General features: G+C 41.6%; 3 protein-coding genes across 6 annotated transcripts in view; 1 reads left to right on the top strand and 2 right to left on the bottom strand.

Moving 5' to 3' along the window:
• The first annotated feature begins 248 nt into the window (after positions 1-248).
• On the top strand, positions 249-6,073 carry maptb (microtubule-associated protein tau b). The gene is made up of 10 exons (XM_037475598.2): positions 249-372; positions 836-907; positions 1,531-1,562; positions 3,205-3,259; positions 3,385-3,464; positions 3,787-3,936; positions 4,016-4,097; positions 4,483-4,592; positions 4,855-4,992; positions 5,069-6,073. The coding sequence occupies exons 1-10, from the start codon at positions 249-251 to the stop codon at positions 5,099-5,101; spliced, it is 876 nt and encodes a 291-aa protein (XP_037331495.1). The 3' UTR covers positions 5,102-6,073.
• A 2,721-nt stretch (positions 6,074-8,794) lies between these two features.
• Positions 8,795-10,843, bottom strand: gh1 (growth hormone 1). Its single transcript, XM_037476341.2, has 6 exons — positions 10,746-10,843; positions 10,392-10,522; positions 10,192-10,308; positions 9,397-9,540; positions 9,177-9,323; positions 8,795-9,094 (listed from the first exon to the last, which is right to left on the bottom strand). The coding sequence occupies exons 1-6, from the start codon at positions 10,753-10,755 to the stop codon at positions 9,032-9,034; spliced, it is 612 nt and encodes a 203-aa protein (XP_037332238.1). The 5' UTR covers positions 10,756-10,843; the 3' UTR covers positions 8,795-9,031.
• A 110-nt stretch (positions 10,844-10,953) lies between these two features.
• Positions 10,954-27,573, bottom strand: part of scn4ab (sodium channel, voltage-gated, type IV, alpha, b) — a 39,403-nt gene continuing 22,783 nt past the window's right edge. For 3 of the 4 annotated variants that reach the window (XM_062565895.1, XM_062565897.1, XM_062565896.1), the window contains exons 17-31: positions 27,257-27,455; positions 26,830-27,032; positions 26,205-26,313; positions 25,600-25,754; positions 24,257-24,430; positions 23,981-24,103; positions 19,970-20,254; positions 19,478-19,531; positions 17,471-17,608; positions 17,277-17,381; positions 16,890-17,160; positions 16,077-16,698; positions 15,860-16,004; positions 14,166-14,243; positions 10,954-14,068 (exon numbers count right to left, since the gene is read on the bottom strand). In XM_062565895.1, the coding sequence (XP_062421879.1) occupies positions 13,700-14,068; positions 14,166-14,243; positions 15,860-16,004; positions 16,077-16,698; positions 16,890-17,160; positions 17,277-17,381; positions 17,471-17,608; positions 19,478-19,531; positions 19,970-20,254; positions 23,981-24,103; positions 24,257-24,430; positions 25,600-25,754; positions 26,205-26,313; positions 26,830-27,032; positions 27,257-27,455 (3,030 nt within the window). In that variant the 3' untranslated portion in view covers positions 10,954-13,699. The remainder of the gene's footprint in view (positions 14,069-14,165; positions 14,244-15,859; positions 16,005-16,076; positions 16,699-16,889; positions 17,161-17,276; positions 17,382-17,470; positions 17,609-19,477; positions 19,532-19,969; positions 20,255-23,980; positions 24,104-24,256; positions 24,431-25,599; positions 25,755-26,204; positions 26,314-26,829; positions 27,033-27,256; positions 27,456-27,573) is intronic. The other variant, XM_062565898.1, reaches the window with a different exon arrangement.

The following is a 27,573-nucleotide window of genomic DNA, read 5'->3' as shown; positions in this document are numbered from 1 at the left end:
TAAGTGAATGAAGGAGGGAGGAAGAAGAGGAAGAAGGAGTGACGTAGAGGGAGGAGGGGAAAAGAAACATCAATCGGCGACCTTAGGGATTTTTAATGTTTGGAGAAATGAATATCCAACAGTATTATTTCTTTATACGTCAGAGTATTAAAACATCTTATAATTAGTTAAAAAATAAAGTAGCACAAAGTTAGTAAAACTATTTAGTTTCTCCCTTAATGGTTCCTCCAGCATGGGCCTGGCTATGTATGGTCAAAAGGAGCAGCAGGTTACCATGGCAACAGCCTCTCTCCCAGCATGCAACAGCAGAGTGCCCCTCCCACCCACCGCACAGCAGGGTGAAACAGCAGATGGACGGTGTGCAGCCAGCAGGTAGGACAAGAACTGGTCCTCTTGTCTGTCCCTCGCCTGTCTGTCCTTCATCTGTCCCTCTGTCTCCTCACTGCTCCGCGGAGGCTGAAGCAGCGACACGTGCTCACGTAGCTCTTAGCTTGCAGGCTAATGTGGCTTTAGATCAAACCGGGGGGCGAGAAGGGGAACGGCGTGCTTCGGAGCAGATGACTGATCGCTGTTTATAGGAACTTGATTGTGTTTTTTGCTGTATCATCATCATGAAAGATTTCTTGTGTTATCGAGCAAGCTCACTGAATCTGCCTCCCTTGCTGTCCCCTATCTTCCTTTTCTTCTCCCTGCCTTTCTACCTCTCCTCCTCCTCTTTGCCTCCTTCTTCTCTACCCCTCCTCTCCTCCCTTTTCTCCTCCCCTCCTCCATGTCTTCTCCCCTCCTTCCCTCCTCTCCTACTCCATCTCCTCTCCTTCCTCTTCTTCACCTGCAGAAGTGATGATGGAGGGTGACTCGCCCCCACTACGAGACGGTTCCTCCTTTGAAGAGCAGTGCATGATGGGTGGTAGGAATCCGGTCAACATATTGATCAAGTTATGTATCCGTTATTAATTTGAAATCGCCTCCTCATTCTTTTCACAGTGTCCTCCTCATTGTCTCTTCCTCTGTCTCTCTTCCTCTTTCATGATTTCCTCTTCAACGTCTCATCTTCATTGTCTCCTCCTCCGTTTCCTCTTTATGGAGACCATGTTCGTCCTCACCATCTCCTCTTCATTGTCTCCTCTTACCCGGCTTCTCCTCCCTGTCTCTTTCTCTTCATCATCTCCTCTTCATGGTCTCATCCTCACCATCCCCTCTTCTTCATTGTCTTCTTATTACCGTCTTCTTCTCATTGTGTCCTCCCCTACATCATCTCTTCCTCACGGTTTCCTCCTCCTCTTCACTGAGGAAGCGTGGAAAAGAACCTTCCTCCCCCTCAAACCTCCTCCATATCACGGATGTCCACCTCCTTCCTTCTCCTTTTCTCTTTCATTTTGCATCTCGTTCCTGTCCTGACCTTTGAGTCTCCATGACCTTTGACATCTATTTTTGTTCGATCTCCAACTCAAACGCATTATTAAATGAATGTTAATCAGATTAATATGAAACCGTCTTTATCTTCATCTTTATATCTATCTTCTCATTCAGCTGTGAAGAAACCTGGCCAAGAAGCTGTGAAGGTAAAAACATGATGATGACAGAGCTTTATTTATGTAATGAAGTATATGTTGACAAATACTATATACTGAGAATTGTTATATTATGGGTTAGGTTTTCTGATGAGAGCCACGAGGGGAACTGGCACTAAAACCTAAAATGATTCGAAACGAAATAATAAAACAAAAAGCTAAAAAGCAGCAGGACAGCTGATCAGGCACCAGCTGGCCAGGGGGAGAGAAGACATGATGGGGAGTGGGTCGGGGAAGTAAAGGCAAAATATATGTCAATATATTGGGTATAGCTATCTATAAATATGTACATATAAAATATATATTAAGACAAAAATATACAGAGATAAACAATTAAAATACAGATATAAGCATGAAATACAATACAAAGTATCAAAAATTAAAAAATATGTGCTTGAATGGCGATGAAATAAAATGTCATGCAAAGGATAAGGGACACTGGATTAAAGCATAAGTGCTATAAAAGTGTGAAATTGTACCAATAGGCTCATCCGGTGTACACCAGCACACTTCTTCAAACCTGCTGAAAAAGGAATCTCGTCTGATTGGCAAAGTAGAAGGGAGAGGGAGAAAAAGCCTGGAAAAGACTGAAGAAAGAAGACTGAGAAAAAGGCTGGATAAATGTTAAATAAATAGAATATTACATAAATAACATAATAATAAATAAATAGGGAGAAACTGTATAACAAACAGTGAATGATTAGAAATAGACATAAATAATATACATATATATATCAGAGATGGGGGACTCGAGTTTGAGTCGCACTCGAGTCGCACACACGGTGACTTCAGACTCGACTTGAGACTCGTCCTCGAAAGACTTCAGACTCGACTCGGACTCGGGCTTTGGGACTCGTGAGCATCTCTGATATATATACATACATACGGTTACCAGAGGACCCTGACTGCACCATGGTCACCCTGTGTTGCTACTCTAAAGGACTTAAGACATATAATTATTGCTTCTACGTTCTGCCTGGACTATTATAACACAATGTCTTCCTGGCTTTGCCTTCACTTAATTTACTTGTGTCAGATTCATTGGCACGTATGTGCTTTTACTCACTGTTACATCACTGATTGGGTGTGGAAAAACACCTTTTTCCTCTTAAAAAATGTATTATGTTTGGTGTAAACATTATTAATATGATTTACCTTTTATTGACACAGAACGCATTTAAATGCATTTATATAATGAGCTAGATATATAATTGTTATTTTACATTCATCATTTGTAAGTGATTATCATTTAAAAAACAGAAAAAACTACTGTAAAATAAGTTGCTTCCTGTAAAATGAGAATTTTTTTCCAGTGTACATTTAACACTACATGGAGCCCTACATGCAACTCTACACATTACCAGAGATGGAACCTTTGTATTATTTTACACATACAGGAAATTGTTTTCTGCATTTTACCCATCCCACTCCCACACAGTGGGAGCAGTGGGCTGCCTTGGGGGCTCCCAGGGAGTGGTTGAGGGTTGGTTGTCTTGCTCAAGGACACTTCGATATCTGACATGGAGCAGGCAGGGTTCGAACCACCGACCATTTGGTTCCCAGTGCACCCTCTCTACTCTATACACTATATAGAACCCAATACACTTTCCCCTTCTTCCCCTTTGTTTTTCAGTCCAAGTCAGCAGGAATAACCAGTGCAGCCAGGTTAATGTCAACCAAGAGTACAGGTACAACACCTCACCCTTCATCCAGTAACACTGCTTCAACCAGTCTGAACAACTAAACCTGTCTGTCTCCCTACATGTCTGTCTGCCCGCTTGTTTGTCCACCTGTCTATCTGTTTGTCTGTCAGAGTCAGTAGACGGAGGCAGCAGTACAGGAACCTGTTCCCCTGCCAGTCGATCCACTACTCCAAACAGAGACGTCAGGAAGGTACATCCAACTCTGTGTCCCACGACTTGTCTCTGTGAGAACCTGTCTATCTGACAACATGTCTCTCTGACCACCTATCTATATGTTAGTGATGGACCGCACTGTCGGCAGTTTATTTTTTCGGGTCTATCTGCCACACCTTCAAGACCGCTGCGCGAGAATAGTCTTTTTTGGGGTATAACAAGTTAGTTCTGTTATTTGAAGTTAAGTTGTACTAGGTGGGACTAGTAATTAAGCGTATTAAGACTACCAAGGAGCTCTGATACATGATACGTTGAGTTGTACTAGGTACTAGAAGTAAACTGGTTTGGGGGTCCTGTAGGTGGCGGTGGTCCGAACCCACCCCAAGTCTCCTGTCTCTGCCCGAGGCCGGGCGCCCCCGCTCCCGTCTCACCCCATGCCGGACATCAGTCACGTAAAGTCAAAGATTGGATCCACAGAGAACCTCAAACACACTCCTGGGGGGGGCAAGGTAACACACAAAATACATAAAGAAACACATGTGTCTTAACAGTTTAGGGTTACGTCTGTCTGTCTGTCTGTGTCTGTAGATTCAGATCCCTCATAAGAAGTTGAATCTTACTAGCGTTGCTTCAAAGTGCGGCTCCAAAGACAACCTCTACTACAAACCAGGTAAAACATCTACACACTCACACATCCATTTATATATATACAAATAGCTATATATTATTTGATACACATATCTATATCTATATGACACATCAATATATAGAATTTATACAAACATAGCTTTGTCTGAGAGAAATAAAACCTATATCACCAGTTGCATAGTATTTTTATTTTACTAATATTACCATGGATAAAGTTCTGTTTGGAGTATTTTCATTTGAATTGCTGATTATTGTAGCCAGGAATCAAATGCTATAAATTGTTCATGTTTTTTGTCATGATATATACCTAAATAATAGATTATTTAACTGGTTCTGACCCAGTTCTGTGTGTTTTATATTCATATATACTGTATTTTCTGTATATGTACTCCTGTGTGTTGTGTCAGGAGGAGGGAAGGTGGAGATTAAATCAGAGAAGGTCAATTTTAAAACTGTTCAGTCTAAAGTGGGTTCTTTGGAGAACATCACTCATGTGCCAGGAGGAGGGAAAAAGAAGGTACATGCTAGCAACATGCTTACAATTCAACAACATGGTTAAAGCCTGTTAACAGCATGCCAACAACATGCCATCGAAACACCAATTGCATGCTAAAAAGCCTGCTGACACTAATTCCCCACTAATTTATGTGTTTTACTTTTTTCTTATATCAAGTTTATCTCATCCGTGTATCATACAGATATTCGTTAATATGGTAACATTTCTACAGACTTAATGTCCGACTTTACTCTGTGAATTCGTATTGATGGCATGTCCACAGATTGAGAGTCAGAAACTGAACTTCAGAGAGGGCGCCAAAGCTCGGACCGACCACGGCGCTGACATCATCGTCCAGCCCGGCAATGCTTCAGGCCCCCAAAGCCCTCACGCCGCTGAAGCTCCGCCCCTGGCCGACGAGGTGAGCTATTTACCGGTTTACAACAAAAGAAATGGACAAACCCACACATTAATGAAGAACCTCCTCATCCTCACAGGTGTCTGCCTCCCTCACCAAACAAGGCCTGTGATTGGATGACCCTGTGCTTTCAGACACCCACCCTGTTACCAAAGGAACTGCCTGACAAAAGAAAGAAAAATGTTTCCTTTTTTCCTCATGACCTCCATCTTACATCAGACAGCATCAGGACATCATGATTATAGGGATTTTATTAGTGAGGATTGGTGCTAAATCTGTCACTGACGCTATATGCTTCTAAGAGGAGCCTCTGACAACGCTGACTAACCCAGACAGTTGGTCTGGGCTAGTCAGCGTTGGACTGTCTGGGTTCAATACATCATCCACAGGGGCTCACATAGCACTCTGTATCTAGTGAATTAACCTAGATGAAGAGATTAATAATAAACAAATAAAAAGAATGCAGAAACAACCACATTATTTAAACCAACTTGTAAAAAGTCTGTGGTTTACATGCATAACATAACATTTATACATTGAGATGGTTTTAAAGACAGTATCGTAGAATACAGAGGTACTACCGACGACTACAGTATATAACGTCAAGCTGAAATATAATATTTATTCGCACAAACCAAGAATATACAATATTTGTGTGACCGCCTAATGTGTTGCGCATCCATCATTGTCAATTATCAGAATTTTGTTGACCTAGTCTGTAAATAAGCTCCACCAAAAGTTTGCTTTGCGTTTTGTGAACCTTTGAAAGCTTTGCTAAATGGACAGCAAATCACAGCTCTGCCAGCTGGGTGTTCAGGTGACACACAAAGCTTCTCCAGAGACGGACTAAAATAAAACAACTCAGCTGTGAATCAAACGTTCTGAAGAGGCTATATTAGCAAACCTTACTTTAAGCTGCACTAGCAGTTTCTCCTTGCTTCCAATCTGTGTGCCAAGCCAGGCTAGTAGTTTCCGTTTTGCCAAACAATGTGAAAGGCATTGTATTGTTCTGTTCCTCTTTGCCATTTGTAAGGTGCATTGGGTAAAAGCACCACATACAATAAAGTATTATTATTATACCAGGTGCCAAGACAATTATTTGTCTCTCTGTCCTTGCAGTAGTGTTTTGCGTCCAGGGTGAAAAGGGTCAGCAACAATCTTTCAAGCCCGCTTCAGAGTCCTGGACCACTTTTTCATGTCCTACACTCCTCCACTCTCTATAACGAACGACCCAGCCTCATCAACTGACTCTGTACCTGTTGGTTGCAACATTCGCTCACTCTCTCCCTCCCCTCTGGCCTCCTCTGTTCTATCACCCCCCCCTTAACTGACTCATTATCCCTCTTATATCCGAAAGCTGCCGCAAAGACTCTCCTCTCAACTTTGTCCTCCTCTCTCGACTCTCCTCTCTTACAACACGACCGGCTCCGTGGCTGTCGGAATCATTGTGTGCCGTGACAGCCACTATGCGAGCAACGGAAAGGAAATTGCGTAAATATAAACATTTTTTCTTTCTTTTTTTTCTCCCTGCTGGCAAAAGCTACCAACTTACTAATTTTTAACCTTACAAACTTTAGCAGATCTTAACTCATTACACACAAATCAATTTTATCCAATTACTTTTAGCTTGAATACTTTTTAAAACACACATTTTATATAAAATGTTATCTTGCATTTGATGCCATACTCAAAGCTCACCGGCTCCTTCGTTCTTTGCAAGCTTTAGTCCTGCAGTCTACTCTTTCCAAGCTCTTCAATGTTCCTTTCTCACACTGCTCGCTCTTCACCATCCTGTGAGTGAGTGGCTCCAACCCACCCTGATCTCCAGATCATCTCCACCTGGTGCATTCAATTCTCCGCCTCCAGCCTGGGAGACACACCTAAACCAGCCTCTCAGCCAGAGAGTGGCTCGGCCTGCAGCTCAACTCAACAGCCATCATCGGAAATAACTCGGGCCAGCATCTGCCCAAACAGGGCGCTAGAAAAGAAACGTGTCGGACCTGTGCCCGGTTGCCGGCTTGTCTGAGACTGGGTATGAATGACGCCCCACGATCGGGCCAAATAGACTGGCCCGAATCCAGTATCCGACACTGCGCCATAATCGTCTGAGACCCGGTATGAATATATTCTTCATGTCACAAAAACACACTTCTATTACTCAGGTGGCGGCACGGATCTCTGCATGTCTGACTGACATCTCCCAGTGGATGTCCGCTCATCACCTGAAGATCAACCCCGACAAGACCGAACTACTTTTCTTCCCTGGAAAAAACTCTCCCACTCAGAACCTGACTGTTAACTTTGGCGACTCCGTGTTAACGCCCACTCAGAATGCCAGGAACCTCGGCGTGACACTTGACTCCCAACTCTCCCTGACTGCCAACATCGCAGCGACGCCGCGATCCTGTAGATACACGCTCTACAACATCAGGAGAATACGACCCCTTCTCACTCAGAAGGCGGCACAGGTACTGATTCATGCTCTTGTCATCTCCCGCCTTGACTACTGTAACTCTCTGCTGGCAGGTCTCCCAGGTACCGCCATACGACCACTGCAGCTCATCCAGAAGGCAGCAGCTCGACTGGTCTTCAACCTTCCGAAATACTCCCACACCACACCACTTCTCCGTTCTCTTCATTGGTTACCAGTGGCTGCCCGCATCCAGTTCAAAACATTGGTACTGACGTACCATGCTGTGAATGGATCGGGACCAGTCTACATCCAGGACATGGTGAAACCCTACATCCCAACCCGCACACTCCGATCTGCATCTGCCAAGCTGCTTGTTCCTCCCTCACTGAGAGAAAAGACTCTTTGTTGTCCTGCCTCCCAGATGGTGGAATGAGCTCTCCGATGACATCAGGACTTTGTTTTGAAACTGAATTGTTCTTCTGATTTTGTATCTCTATGTGGAAATGCACTTATTGTACGTCGCTTTGGATAAAAGCGTCAGCTAAATGACATGTAATGTAATGTAATGTCCTAAGCACAGCCCTGCTGGCTTACTCTGTCTAACCAGAGAACGTGGATCACCTGAATCAAATTAGATCACTCGAATTCCTTAGCTACTACCCGGACACGTATCCTGGACGAGCCCCCATTTATCGAGGGGTTCGTAACATAAATGGGGGCTCTTGAAAAGTTTTAACATGAGAGTCAACGGGAGAATGCTTGGGCAATTTTCCACGTCAATGAATTCGCCCCGAGAGAGGCGGGACTCGCGGGGCGCGCGCGACCATTTGAAACGTGACCTGAATCTAACAAATCTGATTGGACAATGACAGATAATATGTATAGAACACTGAAAACTACTTTTGCTGTGATAGAATTTGTTGAACCCAGTTGGTGGGGCGTTGCCCAAATTTCCCCTATACACCATCCGCCCCTGCTCTGCTCTCTCTCTTCTCTTGTTCTACCTTGATCGCCGCACCTACCGGGTAACTGGAGAGGATCTGTGTCAGAACCTTGTGGTCTTACTACTGGAGTTCCTCAGGGTTCCGACCTGGTCCCCTCCTCTTCTCTCTTTGTTCTCCCCAGACACTGGGATACATGCAGACTCCAAACAGAAACGCCACTGGGTGGAGTCAAACCCAAGACCTTCTTTGAGGCAACACCACTATGCTGCCCTGTACTAAAACATGACAATTTTAATAAGTAGCTTAAAAGGCCTTTTACCTATTATTTAATCCTTACTACAGGGACATTAATGTGAAGAGCTACCAAGGAGGACCCTCAGGAGAAAAAACCACCACATAGACCTGAAGAGACCTTGAACTTTAGCACAGTGAGTCATCAATACGCATCTGAATGCAACACAACACACTTTATTTCACATTATGAATGTTATGACAGTGTCAACATAATAAGATCAGAAAACATCATCAGCGCAGAGACACAATCTGCATCACCAAACACTGAACTAACACTGATGCTAATGCTAACGCTAGTCAGCAGAGGGATATAATGAAGGGGAGGATGAGCTTAAAAAACACAGGATTACATCATTCACATGAGGGCATGTGCGCACAGTCGAGAGGCAGACTACAGAGTGCAGTTGGCTTCTGGAGAGAGTCGACATTTAGCCACAGTCAGGTAGGTCTCCACCTGGAAATGCAAACATCCTCTTCATTACATCATCATGACATCTTAACCATGATCATTACACCAGACCGGCCGTCTTACTCACCTTGTGCATGTCTTTCTTAAAACAGGCAAGAAGTTCGTATGTTCTTCTCAGCGACTCGTCGGCCCCCAGACTTTGATAGTAGTTTCCATAAGGTGCGAGCTGTAGGGAGGAGCTGTCAGGGAAGAGATCTGCTTCGTCCTGATTGGCCTGAAAGGTCAGGTGGTTAGCACGCTGGTTGATTCGATTGGATTAGTTTTCAAATTGTGATTTATCTTTTCACCTTGATCAAAAGGAGGATTCCCGTCTTCAGCTCCGACAGTTTGGGGGAAATCTGGATTCTGGGAGCAGAACCACCAGACAGGGAACGGCTGGGAAACTCCCAGGACTCAACCAATCGATAGGAGATGGATAATAGCTTCAACACCTAGAACCAATCAGAAAATAGAAGACCAATAACAGCTTCAACACATAGAACTAATCAGATGATAGGAGATCAATAACAGCTTTAACCCATTACAAACACATTTTGTAGTATTCTGTAGTATAGTGTATTAACATGCATTATCGTGTAGTACAGCACAGTGTAGAATAGTATTGTTTCATTTCTTGTAGTATAATATTGTGTAGTACAGGTCAGTAAAGTGTAGTATAGCGCAGTATCGTGTAATACTGTATCATATTGTACATTTATATAGCATAGATATACAATAGTATATGATATACTATGTATATGTATTATAAGTATAGTATTTGTATAGCATAGTATTCTGTATAATCATGTAGTATAGTATTGTGCAGTATATTGCAGTATTGTGTAGTATAGTATCATGCAGTATAGTATTGCTTAGTATAGTATCGTGTAGTACAGCATCATGCAGTATAGTATTGCGTGGTGTAGTATAGTGTAGTCTAATGTAGCATAGTATCATGCAGTATGGTATTTTGTAGTATAGTATCATGCAGCATTGCTTAGTTTAGTATTGTATTATATAGTATTGTATAGTATAGTATATTGAAGTATAGTGCAGCTTAGTATCGTAATGGTAGTAGAGTGTGGTAAGGGTTGGACTCTCACCGAGCTACGTTGGGTCTCGTGCTTGTCGATGGGGGTGTTGATGTAATCAGAGTTGCAGAAATCTTGGAGAAAGATTTTGTTGAGTTGACGTTGCTCTTCTGATTGCAGAGAACTCTCCTAACAAACACAAATACACATTGTAGTACACACGTTCATGGTTAATGTTTCTGTCTCTGCTGTTTGAGCAGCTGCTGACTTACAAAGTCTGAGAAGAGTCTTTGGGCGAGCAGGTGGAGGTGTTGAACTCTGCCCACAGCGATGGAAAACAGACGGCCATCTGGGATTGGCTGAGTTGACACACCCAGAAACACCACCGACAGCAAGAGGACGACTGAGAAACAGATGGGTTAGAGACAATTGAAGGAATCAGCCAGGTAAAGTATCCAGAGAGGTAAGAGACGAGTCATGGAAACAGACATTTAAGAGGCGTAAGAGAAGAGTGAGGGAGACAGATAGGTAAGAGGGGAGTGATGGAGACACTATAATAAAGTAATAAAGTAAATGAGTCCTATCTTTCTTTAAAACTCTCTAACCCACTGATCCTGGGGCCTTACCTCTATTCATGGCTGGTCTTGGATCAGTTCTGGTTCAGCTTCTGCTTTATCTGATCAGAGGTCAGTTGTTCTCTGTGTTCTGATGTTTTCAGCTCAGAGTTTGGTGGTTTTATAGAAGACAACTTGATGATTTTATTCATCATCAGAAACATGAAGCGAACAAACATCACTGTGTGTGTTTTGAATGTTTTTGCATTGACCTCTATTTAACATTTACACCCTAACAATAGTATTGGTTAAACATGAAAGACTGGCTGGTGACGTTGAATTGATTTTTGTTTACCTTAAAGATGTAGAGCTACAAGTAAAAAGCATTTTTCAATATTAATTCAATATAATATTTAACTGGTGATAAATTAATCAGCAGTTGCTACTGAGAGAAATCTCTGAGGTACAGGGAGAGATGTGGATCAGTGAAAAAGTTATCAGCGTATGAATAATTATGGCAGCTTTCAGAGTTTGAATGATTAGTTATGGTAGTGAGTGAATGAGGATGAACAGACGAATGACAACATTTAGACTTAAAGAGCTTTGATTGATTGGAACACTGGAAATGAGAAATACAAGAACGCTTTATTACCAACCATATCCAACCAATCCCTTCAGTAGGAGAGATGGACAATAAATCAATACAGTTAAATAAAGTACAACGAAGTGCATTAGAATGCAGTAGAGATCATTACAGTTCAGTAGAGGTTAGGGAGACCAGTAGAGCTCAAGTATTTTTTTTTCAATTCATTTTATTTTGATCAGACCAAAATCACAAATTAGAAATATGCCTCAGAGGGCTTTACAGTCGACACAGGAAAATATCAGCAGAGTACAGTACAGTGGAGGCCATTAAAGTACAGTAGAGACCAGTAGAAATTAGTGGGAATCACCAGCAAACAGTAAAGATCATTATGGCAAAGTAGTTGTTTAGTTTGGACTTTGGGAACAGGCAGAAGACCAGTCCCAGGCCCCAACCTAAGGGTTTGTGACAGTTCTTTAAACGGTCATAATTCTAATTGATGTTTTCTATTTCAGAAGATTTAAAGGAATGGCATTGCTTTTGTAAACATTTAAAAACCTTTTTTCCTGTAGAAAACAAAGTCAGATGTTGGATGTTTTTGTGCTCAAAGATCTGAATTTATTCACAAGTGCCACTGAGCTGAGGTCAGACATTTAGCAAAGAGGAGTTACATCACATGGAAACTGACTTTATTCAACACTCTGTGAAAATGATACAACCACAGAGTTCAGCACAGATCCTTGTGAAACTGGAGAGGGGACACAACAAGAATGAACAAGTTTATCTTATGCTTGTTAACAGCTTGTTAACAAATATTATATAGACTAAAAGCTAATGTTAAATAAACATCATGTAGACAAAGAGTTTGTTGACCAAAAGCTTGTGCAGGGAAGTGCAGTAGTGTCTTCTAATTGGACAACATAAACCTCTGTGATGTGTATTAAGACTCACACCACAGAGCTTTGTCAGATCTTCCTGGTCCTGTAAGGGAGAAGGAACACTTCCCTTTTCCCCCATGTCCCTTTTCAACTGAATTAAGTCCTCTGTCTGTACTTACGGCTTGTGTTGATGAATTCTGTAATCTTCATGATTTTTCCATTTTCTAGTTAGTAATAGGTACTTAATCACAAACCAGTTTAAGATACTTTTCTCACAAGGGCTAACCCTATGACATGACACTAATCTACCAATCACATTTAGTTTGGTTTTTGGTTTACTGCACAGATAAAAAATCAAATAAATAATTGAATAAACACTGATACACCACAAATACAGAAATACATGAAATAATCAAGAAAGAAAGAAAACAGCTGCTTCAGTTTTGAAAAGAAGGCTATATTGTTGTTAAATTTTTATTATATCAACTTTTCACATGTACATCCCAGAACATCTTTCATGCACTCTATTTATTTCTATTTCATTACGGACATCATGTTATCTTACAGCTGAATTATGAAAGACTCCAAATATACTCTGGTATTAATTAGTCATAGCTACCAGCCACAATAAAGCTCATCAATGCAGATGTGCTGCAATGTGCTGACAGCTCACTGATCCTCATATTAATGTCATGGTTTAGAGAAAATAATCTAATGCAGTGTTAAAACCCTCCATTCTTGTCAAAATTAGAAACATCAATCTGTTCCATAAGGACCTTAGAATTCGTTTTAAAATATTATCTGTATGTACAGTAATATAGCTACTGCCCGGTTTGTATATTCTTGCTTTCTTCCGCACACCCAGGATTTATGTCACTTGTCTTCTTCAATCTGATACAAAATATCCGACACCAATCGTATCGATGTGATACAATGTATTTACAGTATCGATCTGTTAACAGTGCATCAAAGAAAAAAGATTGTAATCATAATATCCTTTCTCATAGGTTAAAGTGCATTCATTCAAGTTTCCCATAAAAAATATTTGAAAAGATTACATTTGAACAGATGATGGTAACTTTATAATTTACCTTTGCCCATCCAAGTAAAAATAGGTTTGTATTTCCTGACATTGTAGGCACCAGTTATTTAATTGCATAAGTGCTTCTGTCTTCGTGTCTGTGTGTCTCGGGAGCCTCACTTGGTGATTCCTCCCAGTTTTAATTCAAACTGCAGCAGGATGTTCTGCTGAAATTGTGATTTAGAAATTGTTAAAATGCTGAAAAGCTTGATTCAGAAAACAGCGACGCCACCTCAAAGATATTTATGAAATGCAGCAACACTACACTACCAACACACCACTTCCCAACACCATAATTACTGTTACTTATAAACTCAAGTTGATCTGTAAAGTTTGCAAAATGAAAACACAGTGATTGTGAAACTTGAGTGTGAAAAGCCATAAAGGTCAGGATCTGACAACCGTCTGACAAAGAGATATAAGTCTACTGCTCCTCCGACCGGTGAGGTCATACAAAGGGCAATAAGGAGAAAGATGTCAAACATCAGACGATGGACTCCCTCAGGTTGTCATCCGGCAAAAAGTTGGACGTATAGAGGGTAGGAGAAGCATGGAGGAGATACTCACTCTGAAGCTCCACCCGGGTGAGAGGACCCTCACCTGAAACCCCTGATCCGGGCTCCTCTGTGTCCTCACTGTCCGCGTACAGCTGACTGATACGTTTAAAGAGAAGTCCTTCAGTCTCAGTCGGCGACAACATGTCTCGCCTCCCATGCGTCTTCTCTCGGTATTTGTACGAGGCCAATTTGACGGTTCGCTTTAATAGGTGTTTCCTGTACGTTCTCTGGATCACCATCGCTGCCACCTCTTCCTGTTTTCTCCGTAGAGTGCTGCTGATTGGTTCATATGACACCTGTTGGTAACAATGCTTCTCTGTGACCAGTATACTTTGATAAATAAAGCAATATCCATATGACATCAGTTTTAACTGTATAAAATAACAATCAAACCTTGGAGGGATTATTGGCCATAAACTTCTCCTCCATGCTAGCTTTGAGAGTGTCCATTTCTCCTGAATCACCCAGAACCTACACACAAATGATACGCATGATATACTGCAATTTGATTTAATACAACACAATTTTCATAAGACAGGAAGGGACAACATCCTTTAAAAGGAGACATATCATGCAAATTTTTTGACTCATACTTGTATTTAGAGTTTCAACACATACACATGATTTGATGTTAAAAAGCAAATAATGTATTGTATTGTCTGTGTGAATATCCCTGTATTCACTTTTTGTGTAAAGCGTTCCGTTTTAACGCCTGTGTCTTTAAGCCTCTCCCCCCGCAGTCTGTTTATCCCACAGCTTTTTCTCCCCATTCCATCTGGTTCTTGTGCTTTCTACCTGGGACACCATGTAGAGAAAGCAACTGTGCAGCCGACAACACTGCAAGAAAGGTTCACTGGTTTGGTGTGTTGGTGGGGGCGGGCAAGGTGATCTAAGGGTCTGGTGAAGTCGGCAAACCCCGGAACATTAAATCAGTTTGTTCATCACAGAATTCATACAAAAACACGGAAGTTGCTTTCCTCCAGCCTTTGGGGATTAGTAGACTAAGATCTTATCATAAAGAGCTTGTTACACCGTATTGCCCTACAAGGCATCTGCGCTCCGTAGATGCTGGGCTACTTGTGGTTCCTAGAGTTTTAAAAAGTAGGATGGGGGCCAGAGCCTTCAGTTATCAAGCTCCTCTTTTGTGGAACCAGCTTCCACTTTCAGTCCGGGGGGCAGACTCGGTCAGTTCATTTACGATAAAGCTTAAAACGTTCCTCTTTGATATTGCTTATAGTTAGGGCTGGCTCAGGTTAGCCTGGACCAGCCCTTAGTTAAGCTTCTCTAGGCTTAGACTGCCGGGGGACTTCTAGGACACACCGAGCCCCTCTCGCACTCTCACTCTCACTCTCTCCTTCCACAATCATCCATGTTTTATTAATGTACATCAATAATTAAGCTTCTTTCCGGGAGTTCTTTGTGGTTTCTCGCCTAGCAGGTCTCTGTGAATTGTAGTTCCGTGCGGACCCTGGTTCTGACACCTGGCATGGCTCTGCTGACACCTGCTGCTGCAATCATTACTTTAAATATGATTAATATTACTGTGATCATAAACCAACATCTTTCTGCTCTCCCTCCCCACAGAAGCCTCTGTGGATGGAGGTTCTATCTGATGGAGGTTGTCCCTGCAGTGGTCCTGCCGTACACTTGTTCTGCTACTGGCAATTACTTGTATCATTTCTGTTAGAGAAATTGAATGTATTGTACATCTTTTACATTGTGTTACATTTTGTACACATGACATCCATTGCAGTCTGTCCATCCCGGGAGAGGGATCTCTCCTCTGATGTCCTCCCTAAGGTTTCTTCCCTTTTTTCCCCATTGAAGGGTTTTTTCATATTTTGGGGAGTTTTTCCTGTGCCGATGTGAGGGTTTCGGGAAAGAGGATGTTGCATGTGTACAGACTGTAAAGCCCTCTGGGGCAAATTTGTAATTTGCGATTTTGAGCTATACACAATAAAATGAATTGAATTGAATTGAATTAAACATGCCAGACAGACACATTGACATGTAGAAGACCTATCAAAACGTAATTTTCATAATATGTCCCCTTTAACATGACATGATATATGAGCAGGTCATGCTACCTGTGCAGTGAGAGCCAGCAGGATGTCCAAACAGTGGATCTTGTCTCCAGGAACCAGTGGCAGATCCATGTGGATCAGTTTAATGGTGTTGGGTTTGGCAATCCTCAGAGGATCCTTCAGAGTGTCACAGAAATCTGACAGCTTGCTGTGAAACACAGATTCTGTTAGAGCTTTGTTGGGTCCCATTAGGATCCAAGACTACCAGACTAAAACTCACCTGTACTGTATGAACTGAGAAGCATCGGGGTCAAACTTCTCCCACGTTTCATAGAACATCTCAAAGTCATCCTCACACAGCGGATCAGCGCTCTCCTCTGTAGCCACGTTGAAGTTCTCCAGGATGATAGCGATGTACATGTTGACCACAACTAGAAAGGACATGATGATGTAGGTGGTGAAGAAGACGATGCCTAACGCCGGGCTGCCACAGTCTCCGCGGACCATGGATCCAGGGTTCTCCAAGTTCGGGTCGCAGTCCGGTGGTGTGTTCATGATGGGATTGAGCAGACCATCCCACCCGGCCGACGTGGTGATCATGAACAAACAGATCATGCTGTTCCCAAATGTCTCAAAGTTAAACATGTCGTCGATCATGGCCTCTTTCCTCACGTATGCAAAGTTAGACATTCCAAAGATGGAGAATATAAACATGATTAGGAAGAGTAGCAGGCCGATGTTAAATAAGGCAGGAAGTGACATCATCAGGGCAAACAGCAGTGTCCGGATCCCCTTGGCTCCACGAATGAGACGAAGGACTCGGCCGATACGAGCCAATCGGATAACACGGAAGAGCGTGGGAGAAACAAAATATTTCTCTATGATGTCAGCAAGGAGAAGGCCTAAAGGGAAGGAAGTAAGGGAGCAAGACCCAATGTTGTCGTTCAGGGTTTAAACAGAACATGGTTGTTAGACTTAAACCAGAACACCTATTAAGTACCTCTTAACTTTTTTGACAATTGATTTTGACATTTAAATAGAAAGCTCTTTGACACAACAATGAACGATGACATCACCTGATTCACCAACTCACCTACAATGGACAGGATGACGACAACAAAGTCAAAGATGTTCCATCCGACAGCGAAGTAGTGCTGCCGTAGAGCGATCATCTTCAGAGAGCACTCTGTAGTGAAAACGATGATGAAAACAAGGTTGACCCAGTACAAGATCATCTCCTTCTCTTTGCTCTGCTCATCGGTCTCCACCATCATGGTCACCATGTTGAGGCAGATCAACACCATAATGAAGATGTCAAAAAGCTGTGTGGTCACCAGGTCAAAAACCAAAGCTTGGAACTTGTTCTGATGAAAAAGAGAGACCAGAAAAAGATAACTGACAGAAAGCTTCCTCCATAAAATCTCACCTAAATCTTCAAACCTGTAGCTAAGGAAGTGTGGCAGGAAGGAACGGAACTGACCTCGGGTCGTGGAACCGGTTTCTGAGGTTTCTTAGAACCAAGTTTCTTCATGGCGTTGTAGTATTTCTTCTGCTCCTCTGTCATGAAAAGATCTGTTCCTCCCAAGTAAAGCGGACAAAACATAAGAGCAGATTAAAATATGTTATCATTTCTTTATTTAGAGAGTAAAATAATGTCTATGAGTAGAAACATATCTTAGATTTCTGCTGGTTGAAGTTGTCTATGATGACTCCGATAAAAAGATTGAGGGTGAAGAAGGAGCCAAAGATGATGAAGATGACAAAGTAAAGGTACATGTACAAATTGGTCTCATATATCGGCTGGGACTCCACCTAGACAAATGCAAACAGTAATCATGGTAACCGTGGTAACTGGAGCCAATTCACTTTAAAGGTAGCTGTTATTGTACTTTGTTGGCTGGGTTTGTATCTCACCCTTTGCAGTATGAGGATCAGTATATGTCCCAGTGTCAGATATAGTATTAGTTCCAGTAATAATTCTAGTATGAGTACCAGAATTAGTACCAATATAATTATATGAGTAACAGTACCAGCATTAGTATAAGCGTAATTACATTATATTACATTATTATTATTGCCAATATTAGTACCATTATTAGTATTGAGTGAAAATTGATTGATCTCATGCACAGAGTTTTCTCTGGCACTCTGTGACCTCCCTCATGAACTTTGTGACATCTATTCTAGACTGAAAATAATCCACACTAGCACAGTGTTTCCACAACTGGAAACTTTATCAATCCATTTGTCATCTGTCTGTCAAACACGATTGCCTACGTTCACATGGACAGGGTTTTAAAATGTGCATTCTTTCAACATCTCGAAGTTCCTTTGTGCAGGCTGCCCTTCTGATTGGACCACACAACCCTCTCTAATTTGTATTAAAACTTCTCTTTACACCAAGAATCTTGATCAGATCTTCCTGCTCCTCTAAGGCAGAAGGAACAATTTGGCCCTCTAGAGCAGAATTGAGTCATTAAACTCTAGCCTGTACTTATGGCTTTTGTATGATGTGTGTAGTACTTACGTTTATTCTATATGTAAAGCTGTAATATATACTTGAACAAGCTTAAGATACTTTGCATTTCTCACAAGGACATTATCTACTAATTTCCACCACAATTATTATCAGTATTAGTCCAAGTGTTTGTACACTGTAAAATCTAACATGTGGTTTTAACTTAAACATATGAGTGAAAGATCTTCCTTAAAATTCTACATTAACTAATATAATTTGTTCTTTGAACTTTACTGAATGTCATGATTAAATATATCTTGTGTCAACCTGTGCCCTACTTCAGTTCATTTAGAATTGCAACACTATTTCAGTTGAATTCTAAGTCGCTTTATCGCTTTTGGATAAAGGCGTCAGCTAAATGACATGTAATGTAATGTATGAATGAAATGTAGACATGTATTGAATTTAACAAAAGGTTTTACAATAAAACGTCGGCAGTACGGTCGGCAAACGGCAGTAAAAGAAAACAACCAATTTACATTCAAACAGTTTATCGTTGCACATTTTTTGAATGGTCAACATTTCTTCACTTCATACTTAAAATGTAGAAATTAACCAGTTATGCTGAGAAGAATGTAAGACTTTACATGACCAGCATTTTCTTTAACTGCATGGTCCCTTTATCTTGTCACTGTTAAATTAAAAGTTGCAAAAAATAAATTGACATCATTGTCCCACATCACTCAGTATCTAAATATTAACAAAAGAATAGACCTACTTATATGTGTCTGCATGTAAATTACATATGCCTCATGTACCAAGCATGTGAGGTATGTACAAACATGCAGCACTGAGGTGAAAGCGCAGACTACCTGTTGTCGCGGAAACTGAAAATGGCAAATTGTGCTTTTCTGTCATGCATATGCAAGGAGAAAGTAGGAGTTTCCCCATAAAGAGATGGCAGGGGATACGTAATGTGCGCCTAATTATGTATTGCGTCATGTACAGATACCGCGCATGGAAGTGCGCCTCCTAAAAGAAGGTGTAAACCAGAACGTCGGTTTCCTCACATTTGAGGATCAGTTCTTTGACCAAATGGGTGACCTTCAGAAGGAACAGTTTTTAATTCCAGTGTGAGTACCAGTGTTATTACCAGTGTTAGTATTCTTATAGTACGAGTATTTGCAAGAGTGTAGTTAGTACAACTTGGAAAGTGCACTGACGTCTCTGGAGTCCACAGCTGCGTACATGATGTCCATCCAGCCCTTAAAAGTAGCCTGAAACAGACACATTCACTTCCCTTTTAAAGGAGACTACTAGAATATGAAATGTCGGAACAAACACAACAGAAACTGAAAAACATCTGTGGACACAGTTGTGACTGAAAATATATATAAATATATATATGACAATAGATACCAAGCAACAACTAAACAACAAACTTCTTCTGGTTTCATATTTGAAGGGCAAGGCTGTGAGTCAAACCAACTGGACCTAAACTCCCTGTGTGGTAAAAACAATAGGACAGGGGCCCAAAGGAAAGGCCAAAAAATACATTTTGATACAACAATTATCATGATGCTATGAGCATAGATAGTTTAAATGTTTCTCTGTCTGATGTGTATTGATATCAGCATGCTATTAGACCAATTCACAACATTCTGGTGCTCAGCCATCACGTCTCATGGATTTAATGTCTCATAGGTCCGACTCACCACTTGCAGCAGTGACAGGTAGCCCATTCCCACATTGTCGTAGTTGACCTTTATATTCTTCCAGCGCACCTCAGTGAAATTTGCCTTCATCAGAGCGAAGCACTCGCTCTTGTTGTTGACGTCTTCGGGGAGAAACATCTCCGCAGACGTCTCATTAAAACAATGATAAAACTTTCCTGCAAACAGATTCACTCCCATGATACTGAAAATGAGCCAGAAGATCAGACAAACCAGCAGCACATTGAAGATGGAGGGGATGGCTCCAACAAGGGCGTTTACCACCACCTGCAGGCAGACAGGGAAAGGTTGTAATATTAAGCATGTAATATGTAAATATTGTTTGTTCCTTGGTATAACCCTCAAACTCGGAACTTAAAGCAAACAGTACAAACCAGAAGGCTCTAGGCTAGTTTGGCAAGATATCCTTAAAACATAAAAGAAGGCTCTCCGTAACGCAAGAGCATCTTATTACTCAGCATTAATAGAGAAAAATAAAAACAACTCCAGCTTTCTCTTCAGCGCTGTAGCCAGACTGACAGAGAGTCAGAGCTCTATTGAGCCGTGTATTCCTTTGGACCTCAGTAGTAACAACTTCAGGAATTTCTTCAATGATAAGATTCTGACTATCAAAGAGAAAATGTATGGTCTCCTGCCTTCAACCAATGCCGACCCGTCCTTGGATGCAGGAACCTTGGATGCAGCAGTAAGCCCCGATGCCTTGCTTGAATGGCATCAACCTTGATTAACTGACCTCTACAAAGTCTGGATCTTCTACTTGTCTCTTGAATCTGATTCTGACTAAGATGTTTAAGGAAGTTTTCCCTTTATTAGGACATGTACGACAGTCCTTCAAGGTAGCTTCAATTAAAACCTCTTCTTACGAAACCTACTCAAGGTAGAGATGTTGGCTAACTACAGACCTATCTGTAATCTTCCATTTCTTTCGAATATCCTGTTGAGTGCATCGTAGCACAGAAATGGTTGGTGAAAATTACGAACGATCTACTTGCATCGGCCAAAGGACTCATTTCTTTTCTTTTCTTCCCCTGTATTATCTTCTTTGCACTGGCTCCCTGTTAAATCAAGAAAATAATTTAAGGCACTTTTCCTCACCTACAAGGCACTTGCTGGTGAGGCATCGTCTTATCTTAAAGAGCTTGTGCCCTACAAGGCAGCTGCACTCCATAGATACTGGTTACTTGTGGTTCATAGAGTCTTAAAAAAGTAGGATGGGAGCCAGAGCCAGTTATCAAGCTCCTCTCAGCGCAGGTACTGATTCAGGCTCTGGTCATCTCCCGCCTTGACTATTGTAACTCTACTGACAGGCCTCCCTGCTACCGCCATTCGACCACTGCAGCTCATCCAGAATGCATCAGCTCGACTGGTCTTCAACCTTCCAAATTCACCTACACCACACCACTTCTCCGTTCTCTTCACTGGTTACCAGTGGCTGCCCGCATCCAGTTTAAAACATTGGTTCTCACACTGTGAATGGATCGGGTCCACTCTACATCCAGGACATGGTAAAACCAGTGTTGGGAAAGTTCACTTTCTACATGAACTAGTTCAAAGTTCAGTTCAGACAATTTAAAATGAACTTGTTCAGTTCATAGTTCAAACTTCAAAATTTTTGAACTAAGTTCACCGTTCCAAAAAATGAACTAGTTCAGTTTTTTTTTTCCATACGTTGCTGCGAGCTATTATTTTTCTAAATTATTGCCAAAGCCCATATAGAACCACAGATAGCAATTATTTGATCAGTTTTAACACTGAAACTATGCATCAGATTTAATCTTCATATCCAATTTTGAATCCTTATCCAACCAGGGTTTACATTAGCATTGAGGGGACAGCATTTCCCCTTTGTTGCTTTAATGCTACTGTCCATTCACTCCACGCTAGCAGCAGCTGCAGCGTTCACCCCTACAGTACATTCTCAAACACATGCTGCTTGAATGGTCTTTTTTAAATAAGGAATAAAAACACGACAGTTATCATTAAGGTGCAAATGTTTGCTAAGGTCAGATTCCTCCCATCCTCACCGACCTTATCAGTAACTTCATAAAACTTTTTAAAATTATTATACGCCGCCTCTTTGCTACACACAGCGGTCGCCTCCATGCATTTCTTTGTTTTTGATGACGCAAGCGGCGGTGCGACACTGGAGGCTGGTGTTGCCAGATTGGGTGTTTTTTCCGCTACTTATTAAGGCGCGTTTACGGTGTGTTTTCTATAGAAATCTGGCACCCCATTGAACGATGTTAACCTGAAAGAACGTGCCATTCATAGTTCACAGTAACGTTCATCGGGCATTAATTGTCAGGTCGCCACCCTCAGGAGGCGTCGGTGTGTTGGCACCAACCAGCACTCGAGGGGGCCGGACGTCAGCACGGAGGTGAAAGCAGGGCCCAGCTGCGTCTCATCCACAATCACCCACCTGGTGCTGCCTTCCAATCAGGGGAGGTATTTAGGAGCGGCCCCGAAGCCTCTTCCCCGCCGGATTGTTAGTCTTGTTTGTGAGTCAGACCGACAACTCAGGTCGAAGAACAGCTAGAAGTCAGAGGCCGCTGTTCTAAACTAACCAGTGTCCTGTCTTCCTCTTTTCAACCCAGGCACCTGAACGGGCCGTGTGGCCTACGCACCTCCCCGGGAATCCCGCTCACTGTTTTCCCCCACCTCTGGAATCCGGGACCGCCGTCACCACCCCGTCACCTCCTAGTCCGGTGCCCCCTTTTGTTCACGAATAAAGTACATGGTGATAAACAGATCTGCAGTTGGGTCTTTTCCAGTGGAGGCAATACGTGACATTAATACAGTACGTTCAGTTCACGTTCGCCCAAAATATGAACAAGTTCATGAACTATTGTTCAATGAACGCGTTCAGGCACAACACTGGGTAAAACCCTACATACAACCCACACACTCCGCTCTGCATCTGCCAAACTGCTTATTCCTCCCTCAGTGAGAGAAAAGCACTCGGCGAGATCGCGACTCTTTACTGTCCTGGCTCCCAGATGGTGGAACGAGCTCTCTGATGATATCAGGACTGCGGAGAGCCTTTAAGTCTTACGCCGAAAACTCAAGACACACCTCTTTGGACAACAACTTAAACACTAACAAACTGTAGCACTAACAAATTTTAGCAGTTAAATTGTACTTATAATGGCACTTATCTATAACATGTTTTGAAACTGCTTATTTTATGAAAATTGTAGTTTCTTGTTACTTGTTCTTCTGAGTTTGTATCTCTATGGTTGAAATGCACTTATTGTAAGTCACTTTGGATAAAAGCGTCAGCTACATGACATATAATGTAATGTAATGTAGATGGTGGTTCCACCTGGACCCTGATCCTGACTCCTGCCTGGCCCCGCGGAACCCTACCACTTCTACCACCATTAACATTCCCATTCCCCATACTCTATTACTGTAAACATTAATGCCCTATTAATACTCTATTACTGTAAGTTTTGTCCCTTCCACGGAGTATTTGTGCTTTCTCGCCTCACAGGTTTCCATGAATCATGGTTCAATCTGGACCCTGTTCCTGCCTCCTGCCGTGGCCCTGCTGATACCTGATACTGCTATCATCATCATTTTACTATTTCAAATATTAATGATATTACTATTACTGTCATCATAAAACCTTTCCTAAAGTCTTTGTGCTTTCCCTACCCGCAGGATATTACAAGCTGTGTTACAGGCTGTAATACGCAGCACGTTGCATGATTTTGGCATGTTACAGCCTGTTATAAAACCATGGAGGACGGTTTTCATGACCCTTTTCAGATATGCAGTAAGTCAGATTGGATGACAGATGTCACGTGACATTCAAAATAAAATTAATTAACAACATAATACTATAACGGACCTTTGAGAAAAACGTGTGATGAATCTGAGACAAACAGGCAGAGTTAGGAAGACTATTCATATCCTCTGGTGAAAGACAGACAGATTACCTACAGATAAACCTGTCAGTCTTAGTGTATGTGTTCATAATGCATGACTCACCCTCATGCCCTCGAAGCGAGACAGTGCCCTCAGTGGCCTTAGAGCTCTCAGAGTCCTCAGCGACTTGATGGCGCCCAGCTCCGAGTATCCCAAGATGTTTGCTGTCAGAGACACCAGAGACACCTGGAATACACAGCACACGTGGTGATGACATCACATATTCTAACTGAACTTCAACGCTGATGTCTTATTAGTTATTGAATGATGTTGAATTACGCGAGTCAGAAACAATCCAACGGAGGTGAGATCAGGTTGTTTCAGTTCAAACGTTCTTACATCTACAATAAGGAAGTCGAGCCAGCACCAGGCGTTGGTGAAGTAAGTCTTGAATCCATAGGCGACCCACTTTAGAATCATCTCTACTACAAACACGTAGGTGAACACCTGGTCTGCATATTCCAGGATTGTCTTTATGACCCGCCGCTGCTCCAGGTAGATGTCTTCAAACGCCTGTTTACACACAGAGTAATGTTACCACGTTGAGAGGGTTCTACTAATGTATTAATGAGAACAGGAAGAACCTTACATCAGGTTGGACTGAAAGGTAGTTAGTGCCAGTACACAACAAATGTTATTTTATCTTTGTATGTTATGCCACATGCACAGTCCTTTGTCATAAATTGAAGGAGAAGGGATATGGAAATGAACATTTGGAAAGATGACTCAAGAAGCAGCATCGAGTTCTGTGAAGAAGAGGTACCGCATTGCTTTTCTTTCTGCTGCTGTGAGACTGCACAACAGCTCTGCCCCAAAACCACAGAAAACCCATGCAATGTATTCAATTCTAATAGTTCTTTATTCATACATAATGTCTGTCTACATTATTTAATAATTGTATAATATTTAATTAAATTTTAGTCCAATTATTGTGGATTCTTTTTTTATTACTTTGATTTATAACTCTTAATCTTGTCTATGTCTGTGTGCACTTTACCCCCTTTGCTGCTATCATATCTTAAACTGAGCGATAAGATTTACTCAAACCTCAGTCTGGAGTCTTTCCAGGTATTTTTTTCCATGATGAGTATCCAGAGGCTCAACCATGTTGTCTCCACAGGTTAGTACTCACATCACAACTTCTAAATTTACGTTGGTAAAAAAAACATTAATCTCAGGCTCTCCCGTGTAGTTTTATAAGAGGTCTTCCAGTTTACAGAAATATCTAATAAAATCAGATGACAGAACTGAAGGTGTACCTGTCATCTTCACAACTGTGCTCTTTGCAATTCTGATTAAACTATTACCTAATTACACATCATTTAGGTTACACTTTTATACATAGCGACTTGCATGTTAACCCATGGTTTACTAACAGCAATTAGGGGTTAGGTGTCTCACCCAGGGACACCTCAACACGGCACATGGAGGAGCCACCGTTGCCACCATTGCCATATGTTGACAAGGTTAGGTGGTTGTGATTCAAGTGAAGTCATCTGACCTGGGTAAAATGTGGTGTCCATGATTAGTATCCAGAAATTCAGCCATGTTGTCTCCACCGATTAGTACTCACACCACATGCGTTTATCATACCCAATCAGATCAGGCCTAAACATTAAACAGACATCATGTTAACACCAACATGACCAAAGAAAGCCTAAATCAATAATTTATTAATTTACCAGAGCTCCACTGCTAAGCAGAATCATGAAAATGATGAAGGTCTCAAAGTAGTTGTGTTCTACAATGAAGAAGCAGGTTCTCCTGATGTTAGACCACACCTTCCCTCTGCTCTGGGACGTGTCTATGTCCAGGAACGGACAGCGTCTGTAACAATCTAAAATATATACACAACGAACGTTGTATTTGAATCAGATAAATAAATATTACAATGTTTCCAGACTGGAACATTTCACCTTGTTGTTTTGTTCTTCTGTTGACTCAAGATGTATTTTCACACTCATCTGGTGTGAATTCATTTTCTGCTCTCTTTAAAACACAACCTCTTAGCAGATTCACTCCTTCATGGAACAGAAAGTTGTCTGGGATTGTTCAATGAATCATATGCATCAGTTTACAACGACAGACAGTTAATGGACCGTGTGCAGTATAAGTCTAGGGCATCCCTATGTGGATGTTCACTCTCCTTCAGAAAAGAGCAGCAAGAAAGCAAGAAAGGCTGCTTCATTAGGAAATAAAAAGGACTGCCACTGGGCTTCATTGATTTGTTCTGGTGTAAAAAGCTTTCTGCACACAAAGGAGTAGCTATGTTTATGTGTTTTCGTACCGTCGGTGAAACAGTCCTCAGGGCTGTTTGTTTCATGCTCTTCCTTTTCTGCATCCTCAAGAGCCTCAGGAGGTTTCTGTATGGTGCTGCAGACCGATGAGTCGTCACACTAAGAAAACACATCAAACATACCATCAAATACATCAAAAGGGAGTGGTTGATGACCTACACCTGTGATCGCAGGGTTCCCACCATGCATGCACTCACCTCTCCTTGGTACCGATCATGGATGTGACTTTACAATACTCACAGGATGAGAGAATTTTAAGAGAGTATTTTATGAATAATTTGAATGCCTCCTCCAACTTTCAGCTTCATCTTATTACTAATAAAACAAAATTCATGAATGTAGCATTCACTTTCACTTTCATACCTTTAACTTTTAGCTATTTTCTATTCATATCTTGTATCGACTATATTGATGACAATTTTTTCTCCATTGGGTTACCTGGTTAAATAAAGTTCAAAGAGAGAATAATAGATATTTGGGCTGTTCACCTCTTCAACTAACTGGAGATGACATCACCATCTGTCTCTCAGTTACATTTGTAAGAATAGAATATTATAGAACACAATAAAATAGGATCGAACATAATGGAATAGAATAGAATAGAATAATGTTCACATTGGACTGCGTTTCTTCCTCCTCATCTTCCTCCGCTTCATCATTGTCTGCCGTCTCTAGGTCAGACTCGGCCTCTGCAATAGGGACCATGTTGCCATGGTTATAGTCAAGGGACTTGATCTTTGACAATGGCTGGCCCAAAGTCACAAAGGTCAAAGGCAAAATCTCCCCCGTCATCCTGTTGTCTTCTTTACTGTCAACCCCTAACAATAAAATGTACAAAAAAGGAAAAAAAATAAGTAGTCACACAAACTATATTCTGTCATGAAATCTATGATTTCAACTTCCACCATCCTTTACAAATGAAACAAAACAACTAGAACTCCAAATGAATAATACAACAAATAACAGCAAGAAAAGAACACTGCTAAATATATTCTCAATTAAATCCATAAAGTCTTCGCTTAAGTTCTAGATCTGTTCTTACCAGGGGGGTTTAGATCAAGGTCGTTCCTCTTTCCGGTGAGAGTCCAGAATTGTTCCAGGATCCATTTTTTTGCCCAAGCCACAGCCCAACTGAGTCTGTTTATGGCAATCTGAAGATTGTTTTCTCCTTCTTCTTCTGGAGCTGCAAGATTATCACCACTGAACGAACTCAGCAACAAAGCCAGGAAGAGATTCAGGACCTGAAACAAGACCAGGAAGAAGCGTGCTTGTTTAGTAATAGGCAACCAGACAGTGGCAGCTGGTCCATAGAGGTCTATGGGGAGTGGCCCCAACTTACAAACAAATTACATTTTACAA

The sequence above is a fragment of the Pungitius pungitius genome, chromosome 12 (assembly GCF_949316345.1).
Source record: "Pungitius pungitius chromosome 12, fPunPun2.1, whole genome shotgun sequence".
Classification (NCBI taxonomy): Eukaryota; Metazoa; Chordata; class Actinopteri; order Perciformes; family Gasterosteidae; genus Pungitius; species Pungitius pungitius.
This window is presented reverse-complemented; position numbering and strand designations above follow the sequence as displayed.

What these genes read in the sequence shown, in the direction of transcription:
- maptb (XM_037475598.2), top strand. Translation starts at nt 249, where the DNA reads ATGGTCAAAAGGAGCAGCAGGTTACCATGGCAACAGCCTCTCTCCCAG. An exon ending in GGACGGTGTGCAGCCAGCAG is followed by an intron (nt 373 to 835) that starts GTAGGACAAGAA and finishes CTTCACCTGCAG; the next exon opens with AAGTGATGATGGAGGGTGAC. An exon ending in CTGGCCAAGAAGCTGTGAAG is followed by an intron (nt 1,563 to 3,204) that starts GTAAAAACATGA and finishes TTTGTTTTTCAG; the next exon opens with TCCAAGTCAGCAGGAATAAC.
- gh1 (XM_037476341.2), bottom strand. An exon ending in AAAGACTCTTCTCAGACTTT is followed by an intron (nt 10,309 to 10,391) that starts GTAAGTCAGCAG and finishes TGTGTTTGTTAG; the next exon opens with GAGAGTTCTCTGCAATCAGA. An exon ending in TTAAGAAAGACATGCACAAG is followed by an intron (nt 9,095 to 9,176) that starts GTGAGTAAGACG and finishes TTGCATTTCCAG; the next exon opens with GTGGAGACCTACCTGACTGT.